The sequence below is a fragment of the Lytechinus variegatus genome, chromosome 16 (genome assembly GCF_018143015.1).
Source record: "Lytechinus variegatus isolate NC3 chromosome 16, Lvar_3.0, whole genome shotgun sequence".
NCBI classification, from domain to species: domain Eukaryota; kingdom Metazoa; phylum Echinodermata; class Echinoidea; order Temnopleuroida; family Toxopneustidae; genus Lytechinus; species Lytechinus variegatus.
Genome location: NC_054755.1, coordinates 8,262,677 through 8,275,145, shown reverse-complemented (window position 1 = coordinate 8,275,145; position 12,469 = coordinate 8,262,677). Strand labels below are relative to the sequence as shown.

The 12,469-nt window shown below is 36.4% G+C and overlaps 1 protein-coding gene and 2 long non-coding RNA genes across 3 annotated transcripts; 1 reads left to right on the top strand and 2 right to left on the bottom strand.

Annotated features, from left to right (window-relative positions):
- The first annotated feature begins 917 nt into the window (after nt 1–917).
- Nucleotides 918–5,043, top strand: LOC121429869. Its single transcript, XR_005971977.1, has 2 exons — nt 918–1,378; nt 2,543–5,043. It is a non-coding gene; the product is annotated as an uncharacterized LOC121429869 (long non-coding RNA).
- LOC121429870 lies at nt 4,236–6,826 on the bottom strand. The gene is made up of 2 exons (XR_005971978.1): nt 5,951–6,826; nt 4,236–5,773 (listed from the first exon to the last, which is right to left on the bottom strand). It is a non-coding gene; the product is annotated as an uncharacterized LOC121429870 (long non-coding RNA).
- A 2,354-nt stretch (nt 6,827–9,180) lies between these two features.
- LOC121430177 lies at nt 9,181–10,361 on the bottom strand. The gene has a single exon (XM_041627455.1). It carries the CDS (start codon nt 10,342–10,344, stop codon nt 9,277–9,279), a length of 1,068 nt encoding a protein of 355 aa, XP_041483389.1. The 5' UTR covers nt 10,345–10,361; the 3' UTR covers nt 9,181–9,276.
- Nucleotides 10,362–12,469: the final 2,108 nt, after the last annotated feature.

Here is a 12,469-nt window from a genome sequence, read left to right as displayed (position 1 = left end):
GCCGCGATGAGCGAGTGCGCCAAGCATTTGATGATGAAATACACTTTTTTGGGGATAAATACATTTTTTTCTAATTACAGAATACAGTTTTTCATTCCCAGAGGTTGGCAGGTCAGCCATCATTACAGAGTTGCATGATAATCATTTATGTATATACCTCTCTATACTTCATGCATTCAACCTTGTGGTTCTAGAAGTTTATGTGAGTTTGTCAATAAAAGGATAATGAAAAGCTCATTAATGAGTTCTTATTTTACATATATGTTTCTTTATTTGTTGAATGAAGTATCAACTCTGAGCGTGTGACCTCACTACCTAATTCTCCGCGCCAAATGCTTTGTTTTGATTTCATAAGTGGCTGAAAGTATTTATAAAAATATATTTTAAAAAGAAATTTTACCATTTGTTCAAGTAAATTATTCTAGGGTGCTAAATATTTATATAGGAAGTACCTGAACTGTATGTTGTCAGTGGCAGATCCAGGCAAGGGGTACAAAGAGGTTGAATGTTCCTCCTATGAGAACTGCCCATCAAACATATATATTGATGTAACCGAGTCTAAGAAAAGTGTTGTCTGCGCCCCCTCTATTTCAAAATCCCCGATCCGCCACTGCTTGTGGCTGGAGGGAGGGGGGGGGGATGATGATGATATTTTGTTGTAAGAGGAATTACTCTCTTTTGTACATAGCGGCTGGTTACAATGTAAGTGTCATCCAAATATAAAAACATTTTTTTTGCAATTTCATAGAGTGGTCTTAATAGAATTGAATCCCAAAATACTGGCTTACATACAGCATGTATAAACTTGTATTACCATACTCAGTATGGAATTATATGCGATCATCAAACTTGCTTTTTAGGTAACAAATTATTTTTGTCTAAATCCTTAGAAAACTGATCATGTCAATGTTTAAATGTCTTACAGATTAGATGAAAGGTAATTTAATGAAGTAGGTGTTCCGATGATATCCAAACACTAGTGTAAATATTAAAAAAATGTAAAATGAAAATGTCTTTCAAATTTGCATTTGGTCATGCGTCATGAGCTCGCCCCCCAAAAAGGGTGGTGCTGTTTCACATTTTGGCTTTGTGCTATAGTATTTCTTACTTATTTTCAAAACATAGAGGCTATTCCAACAAATTTAGTATCATTTTAAAGCTGAATTAATAAGGCAATAGCCTGGAAAGTTTCATTGCTGTAGACTTTATAGAACTTGAGTTATAGCTCTCAAAAGTCAGGACACCAGAGGTGATGAGGGGTGGTGCCGGAAGCGGCACTCCCGGAAGAGGCGCCGCCTGTACAAAGTCAATGGGAAAACGCAATTTTTGGGAAAACATCAATATTTTTGTTAAAACTTGGCCTAAACCTACAAACCTGGTATCAAATTACATACCTGCCAACCATTCCGATTTTGGCGGAATTATACCGATTTTTTAACCTCCATTCCGAATTCCTAATTTTTAAACCAAAATTCCGATTTTTGGGTCAATCAATATAGTGTTGAAATTATTGAAACGGCTGTACAATGCGACTAACTCATAAACGGCTGTAAGATACGACTAATGCATACACAACTGGAGTGCACGGCTATGCAAACAGAGAGCGACTTAAAACGGCGCGCAAACATTGCTTAGTGCACAGTTCCATTGCAAATACATGTGAAAATTACGAGCGTATTCGCAACAGCCGATATTAGCGTTGACTTCCGGAACAAAATGGCGGCTGACATTGGCTCGCGAAAGTGCCAGTTTTTAGTGAGGACATGTTTTCACAATCCACGAACATCGGAAAAACCGTGAAAAATTCACTTTTTTAGACCCCTTGTTTCTAACTACGATGTAAATAATCAACGATGGTGATATATTTGACGCGAAATATGGTGATTTAGGTAAAAAAATTTCACTTTTTATTCGAGGTTTTGCCCATGTCGCCGGATGATTTTGTATTGCGGAGTAAGTGAATGTGTAGTGTACCGGTACATATCTAGAGTGTGTTGGTAATATCATTGGTGAATCTGCCAAACGCTTGCCTTTTGAAACTCCCGGCGCGCGCCCGAGTTGCTGCGCCTCAACCTCCCAGTCTCACAAAAACAGAAAATCCAGTGTTTATTTTGTTGAAACAATTCCTCCCATAACGGAACATTAGTTAAATTTAATTTGCAAATGTACAGTGAATGCAGCCTCAATATTTTGGGTTAATACTGGCCGAACTTATGCACTAGATTGTACATGAATGCACATTTGCAAAATAATGAAAATTGTACGCAAAATAATGCAAAAACTGACAAAATAATGGATTAATGATTTTGAATTTTAATAAAATTAGATCAACTCCTGGCATAGTATTGAAGGTGAATTTACTTTAAACAATGCAAGGAAATGCCACTTTTCCATGTTTGAAAATGCAAAAAAAGTCCCTACCGTGGGAGGGGGACACCCCCTCCCCCACCCTCCCCCCGCTCGGGTGCTTCGCACCCTCGGACGAGGACGCTTTGCGTCCTCGTATTTTGGATTCCTATTTTTCATTCTCAAAACTTGGCAGGTATGAAATTAAAGCTAACATACTCTACTTTACTGTCCAATGATTGAAAAGTAGGTTTGGCCATGTCATAGACCTGTGTGATAAGGTTGAAACATAAAAATCTGATAAATTTGCAATGTCTTAATTTTGACATTTCTTCCAGATTGACACATATTTGAATGACAGTTATTGTTTAGCACTAAACTTGCATCAATTACAAAAAAAAAACACTTCCTACAATTCTGAGGGGATGAAAATACTGCTTAGTATCAAGGTAAATCCAAATTATTAACTGACAAAGGTCAATGACCTTCAACTATCCAGAAAATGTGTTATGAATTTTAGAAGGTTTCGCATTATTTTCTTAAAAGTTTGTACATCTTCACTGATGTCTTATTACACATTCATATATACATATTTCACTAAATACACACACTGACATTATAAAAAAACAATAAGTGTCTGTGTGAAATGGTCAAATTGACATAACCTACCTCAAATGCTATCATACCAAAGGACTGCATACTATATTTTGGCTTTGAACTCATCAAAACCCGCCATGGCTTTAAACTATCAAACACAGACTATGTGGATATAATGTGTGCAATTGCACTTTAGAAACTTCTTTCATGAAGCTGCAGTAGTCATATGAATATATGTATGTTTGTACATATAGCATCGGCAAAATTGTTTCAGTCTTTACTCCTGAACCTATAGACATTGTCTCTTGCATGTCATCATCACTTGGCAGATCATTGTAATAAGAGCCTCGGTAAGCAAACTGTGTAACTTACATTTCAATTGCTACTTTTCCTTTGAATTGTTTATGTACCTACATGTACCATCAATTCCTTTTAAAATGTTAATAACTTATAAATTCTGATGTACAAGGCAAAGAAAACCCAACAAATGTTGGTATTGCAAGCATTATAACACCTGATATATAGTATACGATTCCTGAAACGCATGATTTTTTGGGGCTAAAGTCGGGGTCAATTTTCAGATCACTAATTGAACATGAACCCTACACATTGAACATGAACTCTACACAATGATATATGGTTAGAAAGGTCTGAATGTGTTCTGTCATAATATAGCATTATTTTTGTCATAGGGGGACTACACAAAATTTTATGACAAAAATCATGAGATTAAAAAAAATATCAGAATTTCCCTATTCAAGTCCATGTAAAACTGTTGCCTTACACCTAATGCTATTTTTGAGTGCAGATTTGGATTCCTTGTACAATTTACTTACAGAAAATGTATATTTTTGCTATCATAGGGTGTATACTTTGTCAGATAAATGTTTTTAAAGTTGAAAGTGCGTCGTAAAAGCAAAAATCACCATGTAACGCAAAAGAGGGCGACCTCATGACACATGACCATTTTTATTCTGCTTTGGAACACCACTCAAAATTTACTGAATAAACAAGATATTCTTGGATTCAGTATTCCTAAACAGAGCTCATTGACATAATCAAACTAAATCCTACAAGATAATCATATGCACAGGTATATTCATAGATATATATGTAATACCAAGGATTGTCCAAAAACTGAGATTACAGTCATTCAATTTTTCACTGATATTTATTCGATGAAAAACTATATTATAATGGTCACTATGTGTTTGTTTGATTTGAGTGTTAGAACAATTGTGTAATCATTAGACATTTGCTTTTCTTTTTTGGAAATGAAACTTCAGTATCACTCAATTTTTCAAGCCATGTGCCTGTCATAATGTTGCAATAGTTGTAGTTCATGTACACCTTACAAAGTATTGTTTTGTAGTTGACAGTATTGTTATTCTTAGTAGTTTGTTACATTCCATCAAGCTTATTGATTGTAGAAATAGTGATGCTATTCATGATTTGAAGTGCCATGGTTGAAATGAAATGAAAGAAATGAAAAAGTGTCTTGATTATATTTATTATAAACTATATCTGCAGTTTATTATGTAAGCACGTGCATGCAGGGCCAAATGATGAACAATTTGTGAAAAGAGCCAATGGATATACCACACCAAGGCCCGCAGGACTGAGTGCGGTATATCTGTTTCGCGAGTCGAGCAGAGTTCATTATTTAGGTCTTCTGTGCAAAAGAATAGGTGCATTGTCTGTTTTATACACCCCCCCATGTTACTGAGTTGCCCGGAATCTCAGAGTGCAGGATAGTGCATTTTCGATGCAATAGTGCAATTCGCTGAATATCATGTGATCCGATTTGGACCAATCAGAAAACAGAACATTCTTGGGAGTTGTATAACATTTACTACAGTAATTTTATTGATAGAATAAAAGACTATTGATAGCACCACATGTTGTATTTTCCATGTGACTAGTTTATGTGAAGTAAACATAGATTAGAATAAGTAAATATGCCTCTTTTTAAGTCCAGAACGAAGAAAAACGTACAAAATCATTATCTTTTTACTTTACCAAACTTTTATTTCTCCCTTGATATTTCATGGCCTCTCCTTGATGCAGTTATCATGAGGGAAATATATTTACCATACAACTTACATTTTTAGTGGTATTTTTGTGTTTGTTTTCCAAATAGCTTAGCCAGGGTCCTTATACCCTTTTATTTGACATATGCATGTGTGTGATTTTCTGTTATTGTGCTAGATTACGTTTTAGATTGTCCTTTTGTATGATTGCGTACCCGATTTCACAAAAGAAGTGCCAGGTTTCACCATATAATTTTTTTAGCATACTGAATCAAGAAATGGCACCTATTGGTAATACAGGCAAAGCGAGATTGAACTTATTTTGTGATGGTATGCTTTGAAGAAGAAAAAAAAATTAGAATGGGGATTTAATGTCCCATACTTCGAACTTCTTTTGTGAATGTGTGCTGATTTGTTTTTTTCTCATATTCCTGTGATTATCAATCAATTTTACACTAAATTCATCAGTTTTGAAGAACTCTTTAAATGATACTATATCTTGTATGTAATGTACATGTATGTTATAAAATCATATGTCTTTCACATATCAAAGATCTTTGTGTGTGTGGAATTATGATTTTTTGTTTCTATGCTTTTGAATATTTCTTCCTTAAATGACAATCCCAATACTTTGGAGAATTCAGCTCATTTGGAAGGTCGGTCTTGAATTGTGATTCTTGTAGCATCTTTACAAAATGTAGAGTTTTTGTGACAGTATTACCCATGTCAGAGGAGGAGGTACATAATGAAAAAACTCTTATGACCAGGGTTTATCTTATACTTCTGATGCTTACATGTACCTCCAGTCCAGGTGGGTGTTTCATAAAGCTGTTCGTAAAGTTACGAACGACCTTACGCACGACTGGAACATGTTCTTAGGTAATAACTCAATTACAGAGGGATATCACATAGCACAAGAAAGGATCACCAGTCGTGCATAAAGTCATTCGTATCTTATGAACAGCTTTATGAAACACCCACCTGGAGAACTGCGTGATCCAGTAGGTACACAGAAAAAATAGTGATTTGATAGGAATATATAGAAATGACAGATATTAAAGCTAGACTTCTTGAGGAAGAGGACTGTCACAAGACTAATTGTTACCAACAAAGAACAAAATATCAGCAATATGCGAATAGGCATTCAAAGATTCAGTTCTGTTAGTGAGTACATTTATTAGTAAGTTTTTGCAACCTCTAAGCAGACGCTTTCTGGAACATAGAGTATCCATTGTTAAAAGCCCTTCATAACAAAGCAGACTTTGTCAAAAATTAGTGAATCGAAGGGCAGTTTCATCTGTGACCATGAAAAAAACGTATTTGCAATTTTGTCGTCAGCTCCACATCCTAAGATGATCTGCTGTCCCTGTTCATAAATTTTCGACAAAGACCTCTCAACTGTTCATTTCGACTTGATGGGCATTTTCAACGCATTTACTATGTTCTGGAGTCCCCGTTGAAATTGCGCAAACTTACTATTATCATCATCCGCATCATCACAATTGTCATTCTGTTTCATTGTTATCATTATCATTGGATTACATAATGATCATATATTAGAGAAAGAAACATTACAACAGCTGATAACATGATTATGAATATTGTTTTGTTTTGTTCAAATACTTTGCAATTATGTTTAGGTGCATATGAGGCATGCATTGTATACCATTAATATCATATATGAAGATTTGGTCTCTTAATTATGTTTCCAATGACTTTATGCTAGATGTATGTTTATGTTTTGCCATTGTGAGATTAAAGGCAGAATATTTTGGAAGTGAACTTTCTCTGTCACAAGTCGATATGTACAAGAAGTAGGATGAATAGGGGTTAGAAGTCAAAGGATAGAAGTAGTAGAAGAAGCAGAAGATGAAGAGGAAAAGAAATTAAGAGAGGGTTGAGAGACAGAGGGTGAGAGAGAGAGAGGGGGGGGACTTTGTCATGTGATAGGTTATATAAATGCCACACTTTCTTTAGTAAATTCAATATTCATGTTTAAAAAAGCACACAATCGTGCCATAGCCATATTCGCTAATATTACACTCTAAACACACTTGAGTAAAATTTTACCCAACAGGTTTGCTGGGTATTTTTTGTACACCACACTGGGCAAAATGCATGTGTTAAGGGTAAATTTTAACGCAACATTGCATAAATTTACAAAATATTTGGTATCGTATTACCCAACCAACATCTATGTTTCCATTTTACCCAAAGTTGGGTAAACTTCTTTTAAGATTGTAGAAAAAGATTTTAAATCATCGACAGCAAAATAAAATGAGTATTGATCGAATCTGTGAAATATATGACATCTGGGGCCGATGCTCGCATACAACGTCACAAATGAAAACTTGAAAATCAATAACTACGCTATTCATATAAATTATGTTTATCTTCCCCTTTTGTCTGCGCTATCCAAACGAATTTTACCCCTAGATGGACTTCCCGTTTATAAGCGACCCATTGTTACCAAAGTTCCCAACTCGTCTTTACCCTATTCATCTGCTCCAAGCCGGTATTCTCATCTGGTTTACATTTTTAAGGAACACCCAATCTGCCTCTTTCTCGCCTTTAAATTTTAATCGCTATATAACGCCCCCATTCAATGGACACGTGGAATAAAACACCATGCAAACATCTGATACAATACATTGTTAGGCACTCGAACCGACGTTGGCAGTGAAATGTGGAAATATCGATATGGAAACCGTTTACTTTTCTAATTTCTTACGATATGAATAGTCAACGTAGCTTACAATAACAATGATCCGGTTTGAAGAATTTTCTAAACACTAGGGCGTCGTGGTCTACTCTCGTCTTTTAGTAAGAGTGACATGGGTTCGATTTCCATCCATGGCGTATTTTCCTTCAGCAAGAAATTTACCCACATTGTGCTGCACTCAACCCAGGTGAGGTAAAGGTGAAGTGAGGGCCGGGTACCCAGCAGGATAATTCCTTGAGAGCACCAAGCGCCTTTAGCAGCTGGAGCTACACCCGGGGTAATATACATGTATCTATAGTGCGCTATTATGGATCTACATAATCGGCGCCTCACTGCTATACTATTATTATAAGTACTTCGATTATATTCATTTGATCTATTTATTTAAGCGAGGGACGTACCTCAGTCAACTGATTTCTTCAAAAGGGCTGTGTAGATACACAATAACATGTCAAGCATAGAACAACATTCAAACTGTGATAGAAAATAACATACCTACAAAAAAGATAAAAAATAAACATAACAGGAGTATTAAAGGGTAAAATAAATGAATGAGGAATGAATAACTAAAAAAAAAACACAATCAAAACAACATGCAATTTGCCTATGTACAACATAAAACAACAAAATTACATAAATGTATAAATAAATAAAAAGTACACAGTATTTGTAATGTGGAAAATAGGAAGATATAATGGAAAGACATATGATAATATTCAAACTGTGATAGAAAATAACATACCTACAAAAAAGCTAAAAAATAAACATAACAGGAGTATTAAAGGGTAAAATAAATGAATGAGGAATGAATAACTAAAAAAAACACAATCAAAACAACATGCAATTTGCCTATGTACAACATAAAACAACAAAATTACATAAATGTATAAATAAATAAAAAGTACACAGTATTTGTAATGTGGAAAATAGGAAGATATAATGGAAAGACATAATATTAACAAAGGAATAATTACTGAAGAGATGTTTTTTTTAGGATCAAATTAAATGTATACGACATAAAACCGGATACAAACACGAATAGAAATTACAAACTAAATATGACAAAGATGCTAAAAATGGGAAAATTTATCATGACATAAAATTACAATAAACAATAGAAAATGAGAAATGAGGCGAAACAAGTACCACATGATCTAACCCTAATGACCATCCCCTCTCTAGCGTACCTACGGGGGGGGGCAGTCTGCCCCCCCCCCCTGACGAGCTTGAAAGGCCTTTTTTGTCCCCCTGACGAGCTTGAAGACCTTTATATTATTCATTAATTTTTTTCCTTGTTAATTTTCTTTCTTGTACGAAATCCTTAATTCCTAACCCTTGTCAGTTTTTTTGGCGGACGGTTCTGCCCCCCCCCCCCCCCGTGGAAAATCCTAGGTACACCACTGCTTCCCCTTGATCCACATCTACATTATTTTGGTGATGTTTCAAGTTTAGATTCATTTTAAACAGGCACACTACCCCCCCCCCCCCATTACGCCACACGTACGTCCATCCACCCTCACATCCATCGATACACACACTCCCCACGCACACACACATTTCAAGGCCAGTCAGTCATTGTGATCAAAGTGTCACATCCACCGTTGGAACGCTTTTGTAATTACCATTTTGTTTATCTCTCGACTTTCCTTGCTCAATAAGTTGACGAATCTTTTGAAAAGCTACTGCAAGAACAAAGCACTGAACAACGATCAGCAACACCAAGGGTACAAATGCTAATAATACTCCCCAGTGCAATGAAATATATACATTGCTTTTGACCATGTTGCCATGGTTTTCGGCGACGGTTTCTTTTACTGGAGATGATGTAGTGATAGACGTGGAGATGTCTTCCAAAAGGTTTTGAGGCGTTGTGGAGTCCTCCTGAGGAGTGGCGCAAGGATTCTTGGTGTCACCATTTTTATTCGGATCCCACACATAATCGCTGCACGCACACATGTCGATAGGTTGATCCAGGAAAGAAGCACAACAGAAGGCAGTTTCTGAATGTCTAACCGAGATAGTCTGCTGAAGAATATCTTCAACCACCGATGGCGATGTAACCTGAGGAAGGCGAATGTCATTTTGATAGCAAGCAATTTGCCCGGGAACATTTCCTGCTGGAGAATGGCACAGCATCAAGCCCCAGTCATCAGTGACATTCTTCTCTTCCCATTCACAGGATGCTTTCCCCGGTGGGTAGTTGACTCTCAAACCAATTCTTGAATCTCCAAGGATATTTCCGCCACCACCATAAAAAGTTAGAATGTATCCTCCTACATCACCCCTCAGGACCGGGTCGATCTTAGGATGCAGGAGACATGTGTTATTCAGGGCATCACTTCCAACGTCAATTATATCTTGATGATCAAGCAAAGTTTTTACGTCTTGACGCGCAGAATCGTAAAATGGCGCCTTGTATCCATGCCGTAAAGTTTTGCGTGCGCAGTCGCAAGGGTAGGTGAAATTGAGTGTCGTTGATTCCCCTTCCATGGCGGTTGTGATGGTTATGTCACCATATGTGACAGAGAGTAGATTAAAAAATATGAAGAAAATACTCAATTTACCAGAAGCCGACAGAAACTTGCAGATTCTGGGGGCAGGTTTATTCAAAATTTGACCCATTCTGATGAAGAAATGCTGCTCATCCATCAAAAAGAAACTGTTCGTATTTCCTTATACTCTCATGTCTGGATTGCTTATCGACGGTTCGAATCATCATAACTCATCATAGCGACACAAAATAATCTACAATACTCCTATAGTTGAAGAGATTTGGGTTTACTGTGAACTTTGCAGCTGTTGTGAAAAAATTTTTGTTTGTATTTGGTATACAGCATCTGGCATTTCCCACCACGTTTTTTTTACAAGGCTCTTCGTATGTAATAGTGTCAGATCTATGCACTGTTTTGCTATGTCTGGTGATCACACCATTTTGTTTATGTTGACTTAGAATTTACACAACACTTATAAATGAAATCCAATGCATTGACATGTACTCAATTCATGAAGCGAGGATATCTTAATAATAATGATAATGATAGCTGTATTTATAAAGCGCCTTTTGCCTGAGGATAATCAAATATCTTCACATTTTTCTTTAACATATTCAGAATGAATATTATTTCATTGATTTTTTCATGACGATTCAAACAATATATTCTTCATCTATTTTGCATGATTAATACACATGCATGTTTAAATGTAATAACTTCAATCAATCTGACATAAATATTCAAATGACGATTGTCGATTACATTGTGATCCAAAATATTAAAATATAGTAAATATTCAAGTGATTTCCTGTTTTTCCTACAAAAAACAGTGATCCCCTTTTGCTATTTAAAACAAAAAAAAGAGTATACTGCAATAATGCGTTTTTTTTATATTCTGGAGATGAATTAATATATAAAAATCATGTATCTGTGACTTTTCTCAACTCGAATGGACTTTGCTTTTATGAGCACATGTCGCGTCCCATTCTCGACGAAAACTTGTCATATATGAAGTGGACGTCGTCGTAAGATATATCGATGCTAGGCGTCAATAGTAGACGAAGTTTCGCATCTCTGAAGATGAACAAGGTCTGTCCTGTCCTGGAGCACTTTGTCCCCAAATCAGCATCGGTATCCAAATTGGAATCTCTATCGGAACCCAGCTTCTGACCGTGGTGTCAGAGTCATGATGTGGAGCTGAGAGGAGTCTTCTTTCTGGCCTGTCTTGTCCGGATTAACTTCAATGCCACCCAAAAGTAAGTACTTAGTTGCTGCCCATCTCAACCCCCCCCCCCCCCTCATTCACTCACTCAACACATAGGTCATGTCAAGACCAGAGTCAAAGTTTCTCTGCCCTATGGCAAGCACACACAACATACAGCAAACATTCATGCACGGCTCATTGCACAAGGTACCACTGCACAGCACATATAGTACTTACTCTTTGCTAAATGATGATAAAAACGTCATACATGGATTTACATTTGTAATAAAAGGGAAATTTCATGTTTCTTTCCAAGTTAATGCAAATTTGTTGATATAAATATTCACCATGTAAGTTTGGCTTTTAATTTCCAATTTTGTCGTTTACTTTTGTTTCAAATTAGGAGCATTTGACAAGTGACGATGTCATCATCATCTGATGCCGTACCCGGGGCCGTTCCGTCCAAAGGTGCTAGCGGCAATTCGACTTATGTCGCTATACTGTCATATGTCTTTTGTTCTAATACTTATCTCAACATTTTCAAGCCAAGCGATTCAACGTCTACTGCCCCATTCGCTAACCGGGCACGATCTTAATTCTCTCAAAACATGACCAAATGTCATTTTCTACTAGGTGTTTTGTTGTTGTTGCTCTGTTTAGGAATTCTTTTTTTTTATTAATTATCAAAATCCAGTTGATTCCTGCCATTCTGCGAAAACACACAATTTCAAAACTTCCCACGTTTCTATCCTTCTTTTACTTTGCGTAGAGTAATCATTTTTTTTTCATGGATTTGCTACCATGGATATGGCTACCCTGTCAGAATATTCATACCATAAAATAAAATTAAAACAATAAATACATGTAGGCCCTATTATATAGCGTTGTGGCCAAGTGGATTAGTCTTCTGAAAACAGAGGGTATTGGGTTCGAATCCCAGCCATGGCGAAATTACCTTCGGCAAGATATTTATCCATATTGTGCTGCACTCGACCCAGGTGAGGGAAATGGGTACCTGGCAGGAATTTATTCCTAGAAATGCCACCGCGTTGTAAAAGGCTGCGGGGCTAAAGCCAGG